At 37.2% G+C, this 22,637-nt stretch overlaps 1 protein-coding gene across 1 annotated transcript in view; it reads left to right on the top strand.

Moving 5' to 3' along the window:
• Nucleotides 1-685: 685 nt before the first annotated feature.
• LOC150108811 (uncharacterized) overlaps nucleotides 686-22,637 on the top strand; it is a 227,120-nt gene continuing 205,168 nt past the window's right edge. The window contains exon 1 of the mRNA XM_090403431.1: nucleotides 686-2,293. Coding sequence (XP_090259557.1) covers nucleotides 1,603-2,293 — 691 coding nt within the window. The 5' untranslated portion in view covers nucleotides 686-1,602. The remainder of the gene's footprint in view (nucleotides 2,294-22,637) is intronic.

Below are 22,637 nucleotides of genomic sequence, written 5' to 3'. Positions count from 1 at the left end.
ATAAAACTACCGACAACTGATATGAAGAGTCTGTGGTCCATTTTACGTTAGTAAGCTGATAATTAATCTGATATCAGTGGGAACAGCCTTCCATTATTCGAAACTAAAACTTCCAAAGAATCTATTCACGTGCTACTCAGAAACGGTTATGGATTTTTCTACGAAGCGCCATCTAAGCACTGGCGCCCTCTAGACCTGTTTCAAGAGAAGTGACGCTCCTTATGGATGTCTTTACACCAAAAGAAGTAACTAAAAACGATGCAGTCATGGGAGCGTTTAACGACTTGGCAGGTTTCTTTTTCATTTTTTCCCCTTATAACCAAGAACCTAATTGCTTGCTTATTTTAAGCATGACAGTGAATAGTCACGTGGTTGAAAAAGTGGAGAATCGCGGCGTGTTAAACATACGTGTATTGTGCCAACCGCCCATAGATCTCTACACTAAACCTGTCTTAGCAATATGATTCTAATAGCCTCTTACCGGCAATTATAGAATGACTACTATGGACTGCAGAGCACTTAGGCGGCCGGCCAAATGAACAGCAAGGGGCATTAACTACCAGGAACTGCAGCTGTGCGGTTTCCAGCCTACGTGCACGCATGCGCAGTTTGACCCATGGCTCCGCGAACTAGCAGCGTGCATGTGCAGCGTGCTTGGCATTCGTCGTGCCCCTTCGGGGACGATTTCACCTCGGCTGACACATCGTGACAGCAGCCGTGACTGCTGTGAGTTTCCCAAGTGCTGATAAGCCGCAGTCGCAGGGAGTTCGCCTGATAGCGCTCAAGTGCTTGGCGCGCGACGTCGGTGAGTGCTAGCTAGCTAGACCCATTTCCCTCCTCCTCCTCCTCCTAGAGACAACTGTTCAAGCAATCTTCCACAGCAACGAAAGACTGACTAGCATTTCCGTGCTGCCGTCTCTTTTTTCCCCCTCTCTCTATTTCGACCTTCCATTCTTTCAAATTTGACGCACCTCGTTTCCTGAGACTGCATGATTTTTCTGTGAATGGAAAGTCTTGAAGGAGTTTAGTTTATGTGAGTTTTGCGGTGGTGGACACGGAACGCTTTAGCGGCATAAAATGTCAAGTTGACAAAGGAGAAAAACGGTGGAGTTAATGGTTAGCCTTTGAAACTCGAGTAGAGCCTGGTATTCGTCGCTGCTAGCTCCTAATCTACTTAACCCCAGGCCAGGACTGACGCGTAAAAGCGTTCCAAGCCAGCTACCAATCACAGCACATTATTTATTTTCGTGTGTCGCGCCGACTGAGCTTACACTTCTCGTCAAACGATCGACCGAGTGCTTGGTTTCTAAACAGAGACAGCTTTTATGGCATCAGCAGATTCCGAAATCCTTAGAACTGTACCAACGGAGATAATTTTAATTGTTTTTTGTTTTATTATCACAGTCACGGTTTCCTACCCCAAAGCATATTCGAGTTTGTTGTTATTGACATCAAGTTGGGACCGGAACTTCAACAACTAGGAGCAGATAGAAATCGGTTGGAGAGGGACCTGTGCTGCTCTTCCTTGGGATTCGCTAATCCAACTTTCAGACGAGCAAGTTGTGAGCATCCTCAAAACAAAGCAGCTGCTGTGCACCCAGTATGCAGCACGAGGGAGGCTGCTTACCAACTTCCCCTACTTCTCAACCGTTCCCCATGCCTGCTGTGACGGCTGTACGGACCTGGCATCCTCACGTGTATGGTAAACCGCCTAAACAACCAACGCCTCATTTTATCGTGGACATTCTCGGACTAAGAGAAATGTCGCCCAAAGAGAACGTCTCTCCCGTACCAACTCCACCATCCTCTTCTTCCTCCGCGGCGGTGGTGAACGGCGATCACGGCAGCGGGATTCACAGCTCAGCGGTGACGACGTCCGAAGAGACCGAACACAAATTCACCGAACAACCACTGAACTTGTCGTGTTCGGATGGCAGGCGAACGGATTCTCCTGCGCCTTCAAAACCTTCCGTTTTCAGGGGGTTCAACAGGAATGTCGAAAAGCAGATGTTAGTAGCTGGGGACGCTTCTCCGAAATCCGTTTCTACCACCGTAACAACACACAGTACCCAACCGCCGACGGAGGTTTCGGTAAAGACGCCGCCGCTGACGCACATGCCATTGTCGAGTCATGCCACTTCTCCAACACCAAGCGTCCGACTTCCTAGTTATGGCGTAAAGACCTGTGACCCTCAAGGAAAGTCAGTAGCCTTGACACCATGTGAGAGTGCCAACAAAACAGTGACATCCACAACTCCAGGTGAAACAGATAAACCTCCCGGTGCAACCAAAGGTAAGATAGCGATTAGCTTTTAAACTCTTTCTACGTTTAAGCCTTACTTTTAAAAATAAATGAGATCTCCTGTTGTAGCTGAGAATTACGATGTTTCAAGTCAATCTTTCACCACACGAATTGCAAGCTGCTTACCTATTTCTCAACGCGTTTTACTGACTAAAGTGATGTATCATTTCGCAGCACTTAACAGTGCCGCTATCACGTCCCGCGAAACGATGCGATGTCTAGGAGATGTTTAGTAGATAACATATTATCACTTACTCTTAGGCGTATATAAGGGAGCATCGAAAAACCGGAGGTATGAACTTAAAATTTAGTTTCAGTTAGCTATATAAAAAGATTAACTGAACATGTGATATCTTGCATTCACTTGTTCGGCATTCCAAATATTAATTTCCTTGAATAAGGACTTAAATCTATCTTGAAGATTTTCCGCTTGAACTTATAAGATTCCGCACCATCTTCTTCAAGGAAAAATTTCAGGTGACGTGTCGAGAAAGAGAAATTTACACGGTGTTCATTGATTTCAATTTAATGACGAATGTGTAAACAAAGGAAATGAAAGGGTGGCATAACTTCCAGCAGTTTTCCTACGGTATTACATGGGCAGTCAAGTTTATTTTCTTTTAATCACAGGTGATATATCTCAAAGAACTAATTGAATTGTTTTCTTCATTAGATCAAATTACTGACGATGATCTAATGATCCACGCGCAGTCTAACATTTCCAAATTAGAATTCCCCTTCAGTTGTTTTATAGTGGAAAAACAGTGGCCAACTTTCTTAATGGATTCTAGTTAATGCAAGGGGGTAAATGAACTTCAGTATATTCGGTGCTGTGGCTTATTTGGCTAAGGATGAAAAAGCTGGATCCTGTGACCGTTACGAAGCTACTTTGAATAAGACATTACGCTAGCAGAAATTGTTCCTCAGAATATAATAATGACCATAAATAAATAATTAATATTTCTCTGCCTTGGTCAATGTGTTATTGCTGTAAATTAAGATCCGAAGAATATCGTTGTTCTTATTAAGAAGAGTTTGACTAAGCAAGAGGCATTTATTGCTCATAATTGCATGTGTTTGGCAGAATATAAAAGCATACCTACGGAATTCGATTACAACTTACTTTATGGAGATGCTTCTCTGGTTTCTGCCAGTTGCTTCTAACTAAACATGTGAAATTAAGAGACCGTCTGTAAGCAGTCCTCTCTACTGTCTAAGTGCAGACAGCAGGAGTTGTTTTATCTGAGGATCATACTAGAGTTTTTTAAATCTAGTGTTGCGCGTACACATTGATAATTTTTCGATTTTTTTCTTATCACAAGTAACACGTAATAAGTTATCTAAATATTATTCCAATCTAGAAAAAGTTCTCGTTTCTTTTATAACAATGCGACAATTCAATTTCTTAATTGATTTTTCCCCTCTCTCCCGACTACAAATATTTCGTAAACTGTTTCCACGTGGGGAAGGAGAATGGAAAAGAAAATTAAATGGCACTTGCAACAGGTGTAATATCCCTAAGACATCATCAGACTGTGATACTTTATATTAATTCCTTGTTTATCCTAGCGGTGTTCTGCAGAAAACCGAATTTTTTACAATACAAAGCCTTTCTTCATCTGTGGTTTTGTGAAAATGTGACTTTCATGTCAACCGACGAGTCTTATTCTAAATGCTAAGGTACATTCTAAAGTAAACAGAAAGACGATCTTTTCTCGGGAGCGTTAAGTGTGATAGCGCTAATTTCTTGACTAATTTGCTTATAAATTTTCAACTTATAAGCAAATCGGAATTTCCTTATGAGTTGAAAATTTTCTCCTGTTTGGAAAAAAAAAAAAAAAAAAACGAGATTTATTTTGCTCTTCACTTTTAAACCGTATAGAACCGGTTGAAAAAGTTTCTGAGAGGCAGTCTCTCCATGACAGCGAACTGTATTTTTTTCTCTTTCTTTAATTCTTTAAGACATCTTCAGTTTCATCATAACTCGCGTTATGATGAAGCTGAAGCAGTGCAAGCTGACGCAATTATAATTCAATTAAATTTCATTCTCGTTAATTTTCAAACATTTTAATAATAAATCTGATCTCCTTAGTGAGTACATGCTGCTAACCCTAATTAGTTGGGCAAAGATTTTCAATATTTGGAAAATATATTTCTCGCTTTCCACCTTACGAGATGATAAGAAGGTTGTAAAACAAAACCGTAACTGTCTTCAGAATCTACTTACGCTAACCAGTTCTCCACAACAGTATTGTATACTGTTGTGGAGAACTGGTTACAAAACTGCAAAACTATACAAAACTGCTCTTTCTCTTCTTCTCCTTAAGAGATTTTTGAGGTCTCTTTTTTTTTTTCTACCTGAAATTATTTAAATTATCCTTCATATATATATATATATATATATATATATATATATTATATTTCTTATGTAAAAAACTGGACATTTCAAGTTCTTTGTGGAAGGTTTTGTTGTAGTTCAATTTGCTTATAAGCGATCCAGACACGAAGTATTTTAACAACGCATTATAACTGCTTTTAATACGTTCAAAGATCCTAAAGATAACCAGAAGGTAAAATAACAAAATAAAGCCAAAACTTTACCATAACATTATCTCTATTCTGTTTACTGATCTTGAGACCGATTCAGAAGTTTACCACTTCTGTGATCAAGGAAGAGAATGCCCGTAATTTCTGTTTGTTGTTCATGCCTTATGAGAGAGTATTTTACTTCCAAATCGAGGTTTACTGGTCTCTTTGTTGCTACAGGATTTCTTATGTTCTCCTTTTACAGCATTATTAGTCGCTCATTTTGAGTGAATAGTGAGCTGATTTTTTTAGCTTAGGATCATTTTATTTATTATTATTATTATTATTATTATTATTATTATTATTATTATTAGTCAATCGTTACCGTAAACTTGCACAATATAATAATAATGACATTGAAAACATTAACAGAAAGCATAAATACAACAGATTGTAACGAGACCTGGCACAGAAAGTGAAGTGCGAAGCCTATCGTATTCTACGAAGAAAAATCTTTTGACAAGCTTTAGTGTCATTAGCTGACGTTTTAAGAATAAAGCAAAAAATGACCGCTGCAGTAATGTTGACTTTCAAACGACCATTACATAACTCTGTGTAATGCGGTTTGCTGTCATGACAAATCACAGCTTCTTTCTTTCAGTGATTTGTTATTATGTTTCTCGTATCCGCTCTCCTTTGTCTCAGCTAGAGAGGCACGGAACGTGACACTTTAGTAGACATGAAACGCTGGATCATCCTTATTGTGTCAAATGTTTTCTGCTGAAGTGAAATCAATTATGTTAAGTGGTTTCTAACTTATTGTGACTGGGCTAGTTCGGTCACTAGAAACCGAACGTCCCCGAAACATAAAGCAATAGAAATTTTCACAAGGCAATCGGCATTTAAACATGTTTTGAATGTGTGACTGGGCTTCGATTAGGTCTTCTGCTTTAGAATAAATTGCTGCAAGGAGTAATATCCTTAAAATATGTAAACACTACACGATACACTTCGCAGCCAAACGGAACACGCGAAATATGCAGTCAAAGCATGGTCTCCATTTTCATGAAAGGTACTCATATTACAGATTCGAAGCATAAACGAACACTCTTTGTTCTCTTGGACATTTAATTTTCATTTATCAGGTTGTATTATTAGGTGCACCAATGTTATCGACTTTTTCAAATATGGCGACAGATTTATGGAAAGGCACTTGAAGACTTGAGAAGATGGAGAAAAGACTAAATATACGCACTGTTTTATGATTTTATAAAGTGTATGTCTGTTTCTTCAAAGATCAAAGCTGATTTGTTCGTCAATCAATCCTTCCATCTTAAGCTTGGAACAAGAATGCCTATTTTTCATTTTATCTATTGGGTTAGCCACTAGTCGGCAGTCATTTCGGATGTATTTTGTGTGTTATACTATAAATTGGTAAATCATCAAATTTGATATTTTGCTTCGAAGATATTTTGATATTTTACATTTCCGCTGGAAGCATACATCCATTGGAAACTGTTTATTTGACCAGTATGAACGATGATAATATTCATTTTGACCTCGGGATTTGAACCCAAGTCTTCTGTTACAAAGTTCACTTTTCTTTAATATTTTAATTCAGATGCTAAAAAGAACAAATCAGCCTAGTTTTATCGTCGATATATTTCTCGATAAACGATATAACGATTTTATAAAGTAAAATGGATTTTTTGTTCAAATAAAAAAGTTTACCAAATGTTTATATAAAACCAAACAATTTTTATTCTTATTCCAGTAGTGGACATTAAGAAAAATGTAAACTACGTGCATCTTTTAACCACTTTGCATGACATTCTTTACTTAATTGTAAACCCTCGGATGAACAACAAATGCCATTAACCTGGAAAAACCTGGGCATCCATTTAAGGTAGGCCATGTTCTAGTCCTTTTTCACAAGAAGCTGAGTATCTACTCACCTATTACGTTTTTTTTTTTTTTTTTTTTTTTTTTCAAGTCGGGACTTTTTCCAAGCAAGACAGGCAAACCGCTTTACCTACAACCAAATGCAGCCTACAGAAATAATACGATCGGATCATGTCCTTAACTGTATTCGAGTTAATTCTAAATAACCCAACTATACACGACTATTATAGTGGTGTAGAGAGTGAAAGCAATGAACTGTGAATTAGTAGCAGAGGATACTGTGCGATGATGGTTAGCCTACACAATATAAGCAAGGTGCACCAATACCGGTCTGTACCCAGAATGCTTCCTGGAAGGATGTATAACTCGAATAGTTTCGTCGAAGTGTGGGTAGCATTGTGATAAGTGTAAGGAAATCTGTTTGGCATAGTCTGCAGTATACTCCATTAGTTGCTTGTTCTGCTTACATCCCTAAACAGCGTGTATTATTTTTACATTTTAAATTTCAAAACTATGGATCAGTGTTAAGTAGGGACAACAGTGTTCTCTGCATCACTATTGGGAAATATTTCATATATTTAGGTGGAAGTTGATGCTCGTTGATCGCAACATTGTCGTATATCAGTTAGTATATTGGTCACATCACTTTAATCAATAACATCTTCGAATTATTTCTAGAAATTTTTTACATTCTCTCTCTCTCTCTCTCTCTCTCTCTCACACACACACACACACACACACACACACACACACACACACACACACACACACAATAGTTGCAGTGATAGCAGTCTATTACGTAATCCAGTTACTAGCCTGTACAATACAGAATATTTATATCATCATTTTCAGTTGCAGTACTGCATAATGAGAGCCATACTCAAAAATTCAAAACGTTCATAAGATGTTCAAGCAGTGTGAACGTGAATGATCCTGATTATGTGTAGAATTTCACAATAGTTTTTGAAGTTGTTACATCATTCAGCACTTGCCAAATTGGTAAGCTGAGATGATACATCCCGGTTTTCCAAACCTGCAGACTGTATGTTCGTATTCTACTGTGGCATAGAGGGTCACAAAAGTATTTTCGGATAGAGAATTTTCAATGGTCCGTTAACACCGCCACCCAGTTAACTGGATACTTGAAGGGAAAATGTACCATATTTGGTTTTTCCAGCATAGTTGCCAGATTTTTTAGCCCATCCGAATTGTTTTGCCAATCCACGGTACTCATGTGCTATTCGCTCACGGCCTTTTGTGATATAAACAAAAGTACAGCGGATAATGACCTGTTGCATAATATGTTTATGCATTTCTGGTATTTCATTTCTCTGGAGATGGAAATAATGTTAATGTAGTTACTAGATTGCAGTAATGAATTCTCTACTTGTCTTTGTCAAACGAAAATGAATAAGTCTCTTGAGGAGGGGACTTTACGTCTAAAAACCCATTTAGGCTAGACACAGAGAACAAATAATTAATAGGCATAAGAGACTTATTCAAATGGCTTTTTCATCGGAGCATACCTAAATAACCAACTAACTTTTTTCCCCCCGCTTCTTTCTCAAGATTAGATGTGGAATGAAAGACAGCACTGCTTTTTGCTCTAAATTAAAACCAGCAATAATTCAAAGCTATTAAGAACGGTTTTTTTTCGTTTAATTTTGTATTTTTAAAGAATTTTTGGATGTTTTTCGAGATTCCTTTTATCCTTTCTAATACAGTCAACGTTATGTAAAGTAATGGCAGGGAGCAGCATATTCCATGATTCATTCATTTCGACTGTTCGTTTCCTAGGAGTTGCTTTACTCACTCTGACAACATTCACAGTTCTAAACTTTCTCCAAGATCCATAAATGTGAAGTCATGATTGTCGCTAATTGAGCATAATGGGATGGCTTAAATTTTGCTGATTAAATTTTAGTTATAATATGAATGAAATCATCGTATTTTGTACATAAAAGTACTGAGAGAAGGTTTGAAATATCTCGAGTAATTACTTCGACAAAATGCATTATCATTTTGGTTAATTATTCTCGAACAACACTTTATGATGCTCATCGAGTTCGGTAGACAGCTAATCAGAATAAATAAAAGTAAAAAAAAAAATAAGGGCCAAAACAAGAAGGCAGCTTGTGCCTTTATAATAAATTCAACAGTTGAAATAACTGACGTAATCTTTGAGAGAGTACAGCTTCATACTCTGCAGCTCTATACATAACATCGAAAGACATTTATGTTTGTTTAGAAATAAAAGTATTTGATGTTTCTTTCTAAATTACATTCACATACTCGTCATTATTACCTTGATCATCTCGCCATTTATCCACAAGGGATGTATCAGATATTATAAACAGTCTATGCCAGTGTTTCTCAACGTGGGGCGTACGGTCCACAGGGGGGCAATTAGAAAATGTACATGTACATATGTATACATATTTATATTATACTTTTTCAGAACTTGGCTGACTATTATGCTAGGGGGGGGCATCAAAATCTTTGAGACGTTGAGGTGGGTCATGATCCAAAAAACGTTGAGAAACACTGGTCTATACAATTAACACTTACATCCACAAATGTTTTCTTCCAAATTTGTGCATTCTTTGTTATATTTGATTAGTTCTTAAATTTCCATCTTCGTAAAGCACCCCAAACTACATAAACTTACCAATATCTATCCTAGTCTTTCTTCGTGTCTTTCTCCTGCCGTATTTGTAATTTTTCATATTCCGCTCTGTTGCAGAGATCATGTCACCTTAGGTTAGATTTTGTTACACTTCCTTGAACAGAAATAGTGTAAAGTTCTTTTGTATCTATATTTTAATATGTGTATCGTGGATGCCATTCTGTCACTCCCCCTAAATTTCTCCAGAACATTGCCCATTACGTTCATAGAAGTTGCCAAAACCGGTTACAGTAACACATACAGTAGGTAGCTGTTGTTCAGGTTCGTGCTGAAGTGGCTAAGAAATATTTGTGAAATATCCATTGTTTGTGAATTGCATGTTTTATTCGCTACTTTGTGCCACAACTGGACTTTCTGGAAAGAAAAAAAAAATCCTCACGTCCTAAATATGATTCGAACCCATATGTTTTGAACTGCATTATGGGAGCAAGTGAATAGCGGGCATAATTTACATTAAGAAAACCAGTCAATGTGATTTTTCGTAACTTCGTTACTAAAGAAATCTTACTTCGTTTGCTAGAATTAATCGCTGGACTGCATGATTGATTTATAAACACGATACGCGACTGAAACACTGTATGATTTCTTTTCTATTCGTCCATACTTCCTACTTTTTTATGAAATCTCTGTTCGAAATTTAGCTGGTATACAAACTTGTTTCTGTTACCCTGCTCCTTCCCTGTATTTTTAATTACAGAATCGGCAACTTTATGCTCCTGTATGAACTTATCTCGAAAAGCCTACCGTTTTTGTCTTCCGAGTTTGTGTTCTTTCTCACCATAATGAACTGACTTCTAATTTTTGAAAGAAAATTAAAGCGCTTAATTGTCTGAATATCATACACATCATACACTGTTACAAAGAACAACTATATTTAAGCTGGATCGGCTGAAAATTTCAATTCGTGCAATACGATTTGATATAATTATTTTCTCTACTTCAAAGAGAAGGGGCAGAAAAATCACACACACACACACAAAAGCCATTCATTCTTCATGTCTCGTTTCACGGTGTTGGCTGTGAATTAGCATTGCTCAGTTAAATTTGTAAAAGAACAATTCTATGAAAAATAACACCGAAGGCAAATAGAACTTACTAGTTGGAGAGCGAAAGTGATTTTTTTTCAAAGAAAATGATGGCACAGTATTAATAGCCTCCGTTTTTCTCTCCTTCTCCTTGAAATTTGTCGAGAAAAGAGAAAACAGTTTTTCGGAGCATCAGTTCAGTGGAAACAATTCGCTTTCGAAAAGATCCATTGCGGAGATATTTGTTAAATTTAGGGCTTATGCCGGACTCATTTGTCCGGCATACTCTGTAAGCCGCTACTTACTCTCCTATTTTCCAACTAACAGTTTGTTGGTTTGAATCCTACTGCGAACATGGATGATCGTGAATGTATTTAGGTAATAAATGAATTACACCACCGAGTGCAACACCAACACTCTGCTAATGGAAGCTTCGAAGTGGTTTCATAATGTTTTGCTCTAGTGTAAGGAAGTAAACTTATCTAACTCTTAATCCATCCACCTATTGTTAATCTATGATAGATCTTGTGGATAAAGATTCACATAAAAAAATACCCTGCAAAAATTGGTGCCCCTTTGATTATTCTCTGTGCCGGATGTAATAAATCCACAGACTCTTGATATGTATATACGAATATTTCTTTGAATATGAAAAATTCGGTGAATAAAACGCAGTTTAATATTTTAGAAGCTCGAACACTTTCGATGATCTCGGCTGATTACCTCTGATCTACGGGATCCTGCAGAATGGAAGTTAATCAGTCTTAAGAGAAATTGGTGTTTTCGTAGTTTCCCTAAGCGCTGCTTTTTTCTTTCTCTCATTTTTTCATGTCAGCTTTTGACTGTAAAGCAAAAGTCAACTTTTAAACACTATCCAGTCACCACTATCCAAATAAGAAACGTGAACGGAAGTGATTGACTAAACCAGATTAATCCACTCTTTAAGGACTGTAATATTATATGTAGTAACCAATGTGAAGCAGTGTATTCTACATGTAGTTGTTTAGCACTAATTTAAATTTGGGCAAAATTATTGCAGTAAAAACTTCACTGCACATTTTGTAATATTTTAAAAATTTTTAAAAAGATACAAAAGAAAACCTTGAGAGTTTTGCCCATTGATAACGCCATTTTTTCCCTTTCTTAATAAAACTGGATCGCCACAAAATGGATTAAATTCGGAAACTAAACACGCTTCAACAGAAATGCAAATATAAAACAAAAATAAAAAAAAGTAAAAGACAAATAATATGTGTTTTATCTTCAGAAAATATAAAATTATTAAAAATACGATTCAAAGTATATTGCACTGCATAATGAATCTTTGCTGAATTTTTTTTTCCTATTCATTTTCTCTCAAAATAAATAATCACGGATTAAGACATGGCTTAAGAACAGCAAGAGAAAATAAATCAACTGTACCTTAGAAAGCCATTCAAGACAATTCTGGTTTTAAAATTATTTTTTATTGAAAATCAAAGGTGACATTTGCAGTGATAACTAAGCAGTCCACAGAATCCTTATGTAAAGTTCTCCTTAACCTTTTAGTACAAGATGAGGCAACGAGATGATGAAGTTGTGAAGTTTGCCCTCAAATATAGTATCAGAAAGTTTGTTTCGTAACTTGCTTATCCAAATAGTAGTTACAGATTGAGCAGTAGCTTGTTTTAAGTATGATATACCCACAAAAAAATAAAAAGAAAGAAAGAAAGAGAGAAAAAAAAAAGAAAAGAAAAGTAAAAAGATCACTGACAAAATGTGTTAAACTTGAAGTATTCATAATGAATATCTAAATCAAAGACAGAAAAACTCATGTATTTGGCATATTTATCTACATGTTGAAATAAATTCTAATAAAAAGTACTCAGTTGCTCTACTTTGCTTCAAGCGAATCATATTTGTAATTTTATGACCGTTTTATGTGAATCCAAATTGAAAATTATTGCAAAACTCTCGAACAGCTATTATCAAGGGAGGGCTATATATCAGGTACTCTGTATGGAACTTTTTAATGCCAATTCTGACCTCCAATTATTAGGATGGTGATCTCACACTGAGCATGAATCTCAGCTAAAGGAACAGAAATATGCATTACTAGTCAGTGTATAATAAGCTAAGATCTACCCCATGGCCATCCATGAATTTCAGAACACTGAAAATCGCGGTTTTCAAAGCAACTTTGCCATGACTGCTTGTGTTAGTCTGCAATCGTGGGTCAATTTAAATTTATATCCGCTCAAAATAAGAAAGATAAAACTGGCATTTAGTTTAATTTACGAGAACAAACTTCACAACTACTTTATAAAGGCAGTTTTCTAAACACCATGCGATCTCTTGAAATTTGCTATTGAAAGCAAATTTTTCATTAAAATTCGAATTCTACTGTTTCATGTTTTGGGCAGTGCGTGGGGGTAAAGTTGAACATAAAAGATAATAAAACATAGCTAACAACTAAAGGAACAGAAATATGCATTACTAGTCCGTGTTTAATGCATCCAAAATAAACTGCGTGGAAAGAATTAAACGGACACCCCCTATAGGCAAGGTGCATCGTGCCAGGCAACGAGTCAAATATAGGCAGTATAAATTGGAGGAATGGAATGCTCCCAAGTCAGTGCAACTGTGTTCTGGTGAAATGGTTGCAAGAAGGGAACGGACGGTATTTGAAAGAGGTGTTGTTATAGGATGCCATGCAGCAGGTCTATCTGTTAGGGAAATTGTTGACAAATTGGACCATCCCAGGCCAACGGTCAGTGATACTAATCTGAGATGGAAGCGCAGGGAGTTAGCTGCAAGTGCTTTTCGCAGTGGATGACCCACCACACTCACCGAACGTGACTATAGGATGCTACGAAGGATAATATGTAAAACAGCCATTCATCTGCCGACACGTTGAATGCAAAGTTTCGGACATCGACTGGAACGCGAATCTGCACAATAACATTTCGAACCAAGGCTCACAACATAGATTTCCATGGAAGGATCGCGAGCCTTACATTACCCGAACCAACATGCAACGTCGTCTTCAGTGGTACAAAGAGCTGTAGAGTGGGAAGCGGAAACTTAGAAAATTGTGTTATGAGGCGACGAATCATCTACCGAGTAGACAGATGGGCGTAAGTGTGACGGATTCCCGGTGAACGTTTCTTACCAGAGTGCGTAACTCTAACTATGAACTTCGGAGGTGCCGGTGATGGTATGGTCCTATTTTTCCTAGTTTGGACTCGGACCTCTGTTTGTGGTGCCACGAACATTAAACACTGAGAGGTATCTGAACATTCTGAACAGCTGAATGCTTCTTGTCTCATTCAGCAAAAGGCTGCCGCTGTAACTACGTTGTTTGTGGACATGAGCGTCACCACACTTGACTGACCTTCAGAGCCCTGATCTCAACGCTATTGAACATTTGTGGGATGAACTGAATTATTGAGTGAGGTCAACAGATATCCTCCCCCAAACAGGCCAGTACCTCATCACAGGCCTACAGGAAGTAATGGTCCAAAATTCCCATTGATTGCTATCGTTTGCTTGAGAATCGTATGCCCATAGGATTGCTGCAGTCACTAGCGAAAGAAAGTCCTACATCTTATTAAGATGGGCACCATGGCTGTTTGTTGCTCAAACTCTGCTGTCCGTTTACTTCTTTGCAAGCCGTGTATCTATAATATGAAGTGTAATACGTGTCTCGCCTTAACGCATTACATAGTCTGCACACCAAAAACTATGTGTGTTATAAAAATGACATTCAGTAACTGTAGCACACTAAGACTGTAGTTTATTGCACTACTAAGACAAGTAGCATACTACTTGCCAATTTCTTAGTGAGTGGTTCAAATGTAAGTCAGTAAATTGAACTAACCTGTATGATGGGGATCATGATCAGAACAATCTAAAATTAGATTGGTTAACAAGGATTTTGCATCTATTAGAGAGAGAGAGAGAGAGCTGTAGTTCTACGTATTTTATGATGCAGAATAATTAAACTGTACTGTCTAAAATGTACAGAATGGAATTTTCCTTCACAACATGCCAAAATATAAGTAATTTATTTGTATTTTGATGATTAAATGGTTGAATATAAATATAAGTGATTGTTTATGATTAGTCTTATTTAGCGATCAAATCTTACTATCATCATGACATACAAAGTGTTGTTCATTGATCAAAATTCATCAATGTCAATTTAAAGGGGGGAAATGTATTTTGTACAATAAATACAAATAGCCAAAATGCAAGTAAGCCTGCATTTACTATATTTACAATAAGTAGAGGAAAAAGATTAAAATTACACACAAAAGTAAAAGAGATTTTAAGCATTTCTACGTGCCTCTGTTGACGAATCGAACAGGCCTCTCTCATTGTACAAGAACTTATTTTCTTCAGTATTATTGCGCCGTCGCCCTGTTGTCACATTAGATCCACTATGTGTCTAGTGAGTCAAAACAGATAATTAAAATTTACTTCTGCTGCTGACCTCACTCTTTTATCAGTAAATTGTATACTTTATCAGATAAATTTATTTATTTTTTACATTATTTTATATAATATTTACAGACGAACTCCGTTTATCTGTAAAAGTATTTCATAATCTGTAATATGTAAATAGAAATAAATAGATAAATAAACAAATCAATACATAGCTCTTTTTATGAGTAAACAGAAATATATTCCAGTAAGTTAAAAGGAGTTTATCTCTTACGTGATGAAATCTTTCGGAGTTGTGATTTGTTCAAAACAGAACAAATCCTTCCATTATTAGCAAGGTGCTTTTCCAACTAACAAATAAAACTACTCGTTAAAGCTAATAATAATAATAATAAGATAATAAAAATAATTATAATCTGAAAATTTTTCTTATACAGAGATAGTTCATTAGATGCGCTTATGGTGAGACTGATCTGAATTTTTTTGTGGCTGTCATGTAAGAAACAGCTTATAAAATATTAAATATAGGGTTTAGAGAGTATAACGTGCGCGCTGTAATCCTAGAATTCAGGTTAAGCGTGAAATAACTATGATTACGCAGCAATAAACGCCATAATCATTGAGATCACCATGTTCGTCTACTGACCGCGTAAACTGTGTGATCACATCCTTTTCTAACAAGAAAACGCTTTTTTCTTTTTCTTTTTTTTTTTATCACGCATCCTAATAACTACGTAAACATCGTGTTCTAAGTGCTTACAACAATTTGATCATTACTCTTATGTTTGAAATGGTGATCGTGACATATCAATTGAAATCGCGCGCATCAAACAGGATCCAATCGCTAACCGCTGTTGTTTTTGTGCCGAATAGCTAGGCAGAAAATATTGAATTTTATATAATAATACACGAAAATAATATTTGTATTCGTAAAAGCCCCTTCTAAGCTTATTTATTCAGATGTCAGTACATTGATATACAACGAACCTAACAAAGTACAAAGAATATCAATTCTAAGATACTTCATGTTCAGAATGGCTGTGAAACAAACGTCATCTTTAACAACTGTTGTTAAAAGCAACTCTTTAAAATTAACATTAAGAGAATATAATAAGGATTTCACTTAAAACAGTTCTCGTTATGAGTAAACAAATATATTCTTGAAAGATAAAAGGAGTTATTTGTTTATATCAATCACTGAGCCTCCGTAGCAGTCGATATAGACCTTTAGTCGGAAAGACCTGGGTTTGATTCCCGTCAGTGACCTGAAGAACTTTTATCTGGTCGCTTTCGACGAAAGGTGAGTTCGCCGATCTCATACGGAGGTAGGTTTTTTTCCCCACCGGGAAACTCGGGTTTTTCCTCCCCAAGAAGAGGCAACGTGAACGCACGCTTCTACAGACATAGGATACCTCCAGGAATAAGGAGTAACCAACCTATTCGTAGGATTTCTGTTCCGAATGCCTGCACGGACAAAAGTGTAGGTCTACGCGTGAGCGCAAATTAGGATAGGATAGGATCAATCATTATGTATGGAAACATTATCTCTCTTTCGGGATACTAAAACCGAAGTTTTATTTCTCTCGGCTTTCGATGTTATTTTTTCTTAATGACGGATTTCTTAATAGGAAATGCGCTTTCCGAATGCATCATGTAAAAGGCAGCATGGCTTCAGAAGTAGGTCATTACCACCGGGCAAGCATTATCAATGTGCGATGGAATTATGAAAAATTAGAGGAATAAAACCGTGAGCACTCAGGATAGTATATTATAATTGAAATGTAACGGCAAAAATAGTTTTATTGAGGTGAGGTAGTAAAACATCTAACGTTTATTTAAAACATTCACCGTTTAGTTATGTCTTCAAGGAATCTTAATCTTAGATAGCACCTTTCGGATTGGACTGTTTTAATGGCTTCAAATTTTCTAGCAGAAGCGGAAGTATCCATTTCACGACTAAATACAACGGGAGACCATTATCGGCAACGAACTGGCACTCAGATTTCACCTTGCGACAGACAGTTGCAGTGGTGCAGTGACTCAGCCACTACACACTAGCTTGCCGCCAATTAGATAGCTCAAGGGAAAAAAAAAACTCAGTTTTATTCTAATAAATTACTTTGAACTACTTAAAAATGCTTGTCCTACTAATTGAGATTTGATGATTCTTTCAATCTTCCCTAACAGAAATGTTTAAACTGTTGAATTGGTTGTCCGTTGGAGCAAATGAGAGCACATAGCGCAGTGGTGAACAGACTTTAAACTGTCCTTCATAGACCACAATCACTTCCTGAGTTATGTTAAAAAAAAAAAAAAACTATTGCAGTTCTAAGTCCAATTAATTCAATGAACATATAAGTAAAATAAAATGTCTATCACGGTATTCTTATCTGTTCGGCTCTCCTTGCAGCATCCTATTTAGTAAGGATCTGTGCCTGTCTACAGATCGAGAATCCATCTAGAGCGATGATGACAAAATGGAGTTAAATTTAGCATTTAGGGAAAAAAAAAAAAGAAAAAAAAATATATATATATATAAGATGATGCTGTTGATCCTGCTTTGGAATTATGTCCGAAGCAACTATGGCTGTGAGGCCAATTTTTTTTTTTTTTTCTATCTTAAATTTTTTCTAAATTCTAAATGAAAAAAAAAAAAATCTTAACATTGCATGAAACGACTAACAGGACTTCATTTGTAAACACTTCTGAAGGTTCTTCGTGTTCTAGACGCAACTGAAACCCAAGTATTGCAACTAAATGGCTTTACTGATAGTATGAGTTTTGAGTTTTGAGTTTTGATTGAGTGATTAGCGTATCACTCTCCAACCAACAAGTCGCTGGTTCGAATCCCGCCATGGTCATGAATATTTGTAATTGTCTTTAGGTGGGAGACGCATTTCATCGACGGTGAGTGACTCCCGAGTCTAACGAGGCTTGAAATGTTCCAGGTTGCTCTATAGAACTAGGTTTCTGACTGTGTAAAAAAGAAAATTAAAAAATAGATAAAAAAATGTAAAATCAATTAAAATAGGGAAACAATCCTTAGTCTATAGAAGCCTTTCATGGGAGGGATTCACATTAAAATAAATACAGCTGTTGTACATAACAAGATAACACTAATTCATTACATACTTTCTCCAAATAAGAAAAATTCTTTACGGAATTTTTAGAAAATCAACAACATCTACGAAGGTTGAAACCTCTCTCCTCAAAATTTCAGATTTCTTTTCGCATCGTGACCAACACCTAGTAGTGTTAACTGACTTATTACTAATCCAAAACAAGTCAACCGATTCAAACGAGATATTGTTATCAATGCTCCACTGCAATTTTCTCTTGCTCTCTCTCTCTCTCTCTTTCTCTAGCTCGCTCGCTAACTTTAGAAAGTATTGACACACTCAGTGCATCGTCACTAAATTGACACAGTCAGTGCATCGTCACTAAATTGACACACTCAGTGCATCGTCACTAAAGCGTTTTCACTACCAATAGAAAAGTGTAATCTTGCCAGTATTTGTTAAGGGGATAAAAATCCCTTATTGTTTTTCAGCCAGTAAGCGAAACTAAGATCGAAAGCTACGATCTGAACGTTTCATGCCGACGAACTGTCAGCGTATCCAAGCGTAAGTGACACACTATGGTAACTCGTTGCAAAGGTGGAGCAAGTTCCCCACTGTTCTTGAAATTTTCTCATAATGTAAAAACACACAGCTCTTAGGAGATGTAGTACTGTTTTACATTATGAGGAGAGGTCACTACCCAGACCGGTTTCAGCCTTATGAGTAAGTAAAGCCGTCTCTAAAAATTCGGACGATCCCTAGGCCACTCAATCGCGGGCGAAAGACCGTCCATCTCAGCGTTGGCTCCACTCAGTGATCGCCTTCCACCCACACGCCACCACCGAGCAGAACTGCTCAAATTCCGAAGAAAATCATTCATCGACAAAGCCCCTCAGCGGGCCGTGCCAGAGAACACTTTCCCCGGAGACTCAAATTGCTCCCTTAAGGCAAAAACCCTAAGGGAGCGAACTCATAATATAATAGCCCCCACCGGTTTCAATCTTTTTTGAGGTCTCATCAGTGAGTAGCTAGACCAAGAATATCAGAGTTTAAGTGAAAAGAACTTACATACTTTTGCTATACGATTGCCAGAATGGTGTGTCACTATATTATATTATATTATAACATAGTATAACTAAGATGAAAAGCCAAACGGCTATTTTTTCTGACGAGGTTGATCAGTTAAGGGGATAAAAATCGTATAGCAAAAGTATGTAAGTTCTTTTCACTTAAACTCTGATATTCTTGGTCTAGCTACTCACTGATGAGACCTCAAAAAAGGTTGAAACTGGTCTGGGTAGTGACCTCTCCTCATAATGTAAAACAGTACTACATCTCCTAAGAGCTGTGTGTTTTTACATTATGAGAAAATATCAAGAACAGTGAGGGACTTGCTCCACCTTTGCAACGAGTTGCCATGGTGTGGCACTACCAAGTGGTCACTTACGCTTGGATACGCTGACAGTTCGTCGGCATGAAACGTTCAGATCGTAGTTTTCGATCTTAGTCTCGCTTACTGGCTGAAAAACAATAAGAGATTTTTATCCCCTTAACTGATCAACCTCGCCAGAAAAAATTAGATAGCCGTTTGGCTTTTCATCTTGCCAGTATTTATTTAGCCTTTCGCTTCTCCTGGATGTCAGTGGGATTCTTCTTATTATGGCTTTAAACGCGTGTTTTCATCACCGCTTTGTCTATTTTGAGAAACGAAATATCCCTTTTTCTCCCCTCCTACACTTTTAAAAACAGCCTAATAAAGTTCCGCACATTACTAATATTTGACCTAGACTTTTCCTAAGGCATATCATGCACGGTGAAACAACTCATCCAACAAATCTCAGTAGTTTTCTAATAATTTTTGTATGCATTACGCTTTGGTATATGTAAAGCTCCTAACAAGGTAAAGTAATGATGGTCTCCAGACGGACAGATGTTGGTTGGAGTGGAATTGGTTAAAATTCCGTTCGGAAACTAAGGCCGTAGTCGAGTATGGGTATTAAATGCCTACTCTCATTTCCTGATATCGTTCTTACACCGGAGGAAAGAAGCAATCCTTTTCTGAAGGAAAATCCCTGCACAATTCGCAGGAAACTGGTTATTTTTCCTTCATATTTTTTAAAAATGTTCCTTATAAAGGTTCCCGATTTTCTAGTGCGAATCCAAATTGAGGTATTTCCAACCAAAGGACTCCATTCATTTATTTCCTTATTAACCGCGCAATGTGTCAACAAACGTACCTCTAGTTTGTTACGTTGATGGCAAAGGTACATGGAAACGGATATCTTCGTGTCATTCTTAATTTATATTTAAACTTCTTGATTTCGCAGCACAGTCAGAAGAGCCACTCCTTATACAAGTCTCCGTCTGGACTGATTAATAAAGCATTCTACACATAGGCTTCAATATTTTCTCGAAAACGAACTTTCTATTTTGAGATAAGATTTTAGCGAAAATTTTATCTGATAACGAAGTTTCCAAAATTAAATTAAAAAAAAAATACCAGCGTTGTGCACATCTTTTTAATGCACAACAGATGTTACGAGACTTTTTTTTTATTGAAAAAGTCTCCTAACATCTATTTTTTTTTATCATAAAATTTCTCTATATTTCAGTATTATAAGTGAATATATATATATATATTCAGAGAGAGAGAGAGAGAGAGAGAGAATAAACCTAAGTAGGTTATCTGAAAGTTACAAAATATTATTTGAGTAATTGGCTTTTAACAGAAACCAAATCGGCATAAGTGGCTGCGTAAACAAGGACATTGTAAACAGCTTTTTAAAAAGCGGTAAAATATACAATTTGTAATTGTTTTCCTGTTATTTATGGATATTGCAAAATGTTGAACATTGTAACTTAGTCTAAATAAATGTGCATCCTTGTTTATTTTGTAAAAAAAATGCATATATTTTTATTTCCTTATCATTGCGTATATGTAACACATCTTGAGATATTTATAGCCTGTTTCCTGTACCTACATTAAAGCAATTTTCCTCGTTGCACGCCCTTAATTGGTACCTTGGGCTATTTACTTATCTTGCCATATATCTTGAAGTGGCGAGGTGAAGAGAGTCACTTTAGAAGACGCAGAGAACGCACCTAGCTTCAAATGAGCTTCTTTTTCCTTTCGTCTCGCTTTGCTGAGAAGCCTCTGACTCGTCCCATTAAACTGCTAGCGCGAGGCCAGCCATACTGTATAGCAAAGCAAGAGTGACTGTCTATGACCCCATTAAACCTTCTTTTTTTTTTATCCTTCAATTGCGCCATCACTTAAAGACATCTGTTTCTTACTCCTTAACACCAGCGCTGGTTTGAATCTCTCTGTGTGCACCCAGTGCGCCTCGCAGGCACGCGGATTGTACCTCCGTCGCCGCCGCTGATAGAAGTTTCGCTCCAATTCTTCATTGCCTGTCTTTGCTCGTGAGCAAACAAGCACTTCCCGCAGCTCTGTCGCTGTAAATCAAGCTCCATATCAGCGCGGCATCGTATTTCTCGATGTGAAGCCTTCGCAAAGAACCCTGGCGCAGGTGTGCGCATTGGCAAAGGTCCGCACCCCACGCGAAGACTGAACTGTGCTCCAGAGACGATGTTTGGCAGCAGCGAGAAAGAAATGAGCTAACCTACCGTCCAAACAAAGCCGGGCTGCCGTGTTTATGGCTTGACATCCATATAGGAACACTGCTGCCATTGTGCCAGCCATGCTATAATGAGAACGAATCTGTCGAAGCCTGTTGGCTCACAGATTGATGCACCGTCTACTAAAGACAACCACATAACACCCGACACCCGGTGCTATGAGGAAATGTGCCAGCTCAAACTACTTCGTTATCCGCTAATGAGAAAGGTGATGGAAAGACATCCCACGATGGGAGACTTTCGACTACATAACAAAGCTCTCGAGAAGGGGAAGACACACACACACACACACACACACACACACACACACACACACACACACACACAAACACACACACAAACACACACACACACACACAGTTAAAATATTGCTAACTAAAACTAATAAAACTAATGGTGTTTTTATCTAAAAGCAACAGTAGGAGGGTTTCATTACCTGGTAATTAGAAAATGGTTGAAATAAAAATCCAGAGACCATTTTGTTAAGGGTTTCGTCAAATCAGTTTCACCGTAGAAAAAAAAAATTAACTTTAAAATCTTTTTTTCTAGTTATAAAAATATTCAAATGGAACGATTTTTTTATTCTACCAGTCAAAATAAAATGTTCTTAAGTTTGCTTTATGAGAGTTCGTAATTTGTTCTACACCTTCTGAACCCAATGAAAATTTTAAGGTTTATGTAAAAAATATAAGCATCAGAACATCAAATGCAAATTAAATAAAGAAAAATTAACTACTTTTCCATACCACCGAAATCTGCTTTCTTAAAACACGTGCACTGTCTCAACTTCATCTTAGGCTGCTGGACTAAAAGTCCCGTCACGGCCAAGTAACTCGACTTCATATAAACATGATTAATGTTGTGATAAAGCGGTTAATCCCGTTTGCATTTTTGTCAATTGCATGTGTGGCCTGTTTGTCTGCTTTGAGGAATAAACATGAGTTACCGTGGATGAAAACCGTGCCACCTCAATATCAGACCTGCTAACTCACTCTGCCGAAAATCTCGCACGAATTTTCCTTCAAAAATTTCTGTACGTGTTGGCAGCCCAGGTCTTCGCAATCAAGGAAAAA

The sequence above is a fragment of the Typopeltis vanoorti genome, chromosome 2 (genome assembly GCF_054136105.1).
Source record: "Typopeltis vanoorti isolate ZY-2024b chromosome 2, IOZ_Tvanoo_1.0, whole genome shotgun sequence".
NCBI lineage: Eukaryota > Metazoa > Arthropoda > Arachnida > Uropygi > Thelyphonidae > Typopeltis > Typopeltis vanoorti.
This window is presented reverse-complemented; position numbering and strand designations above follow the sequence as displayed.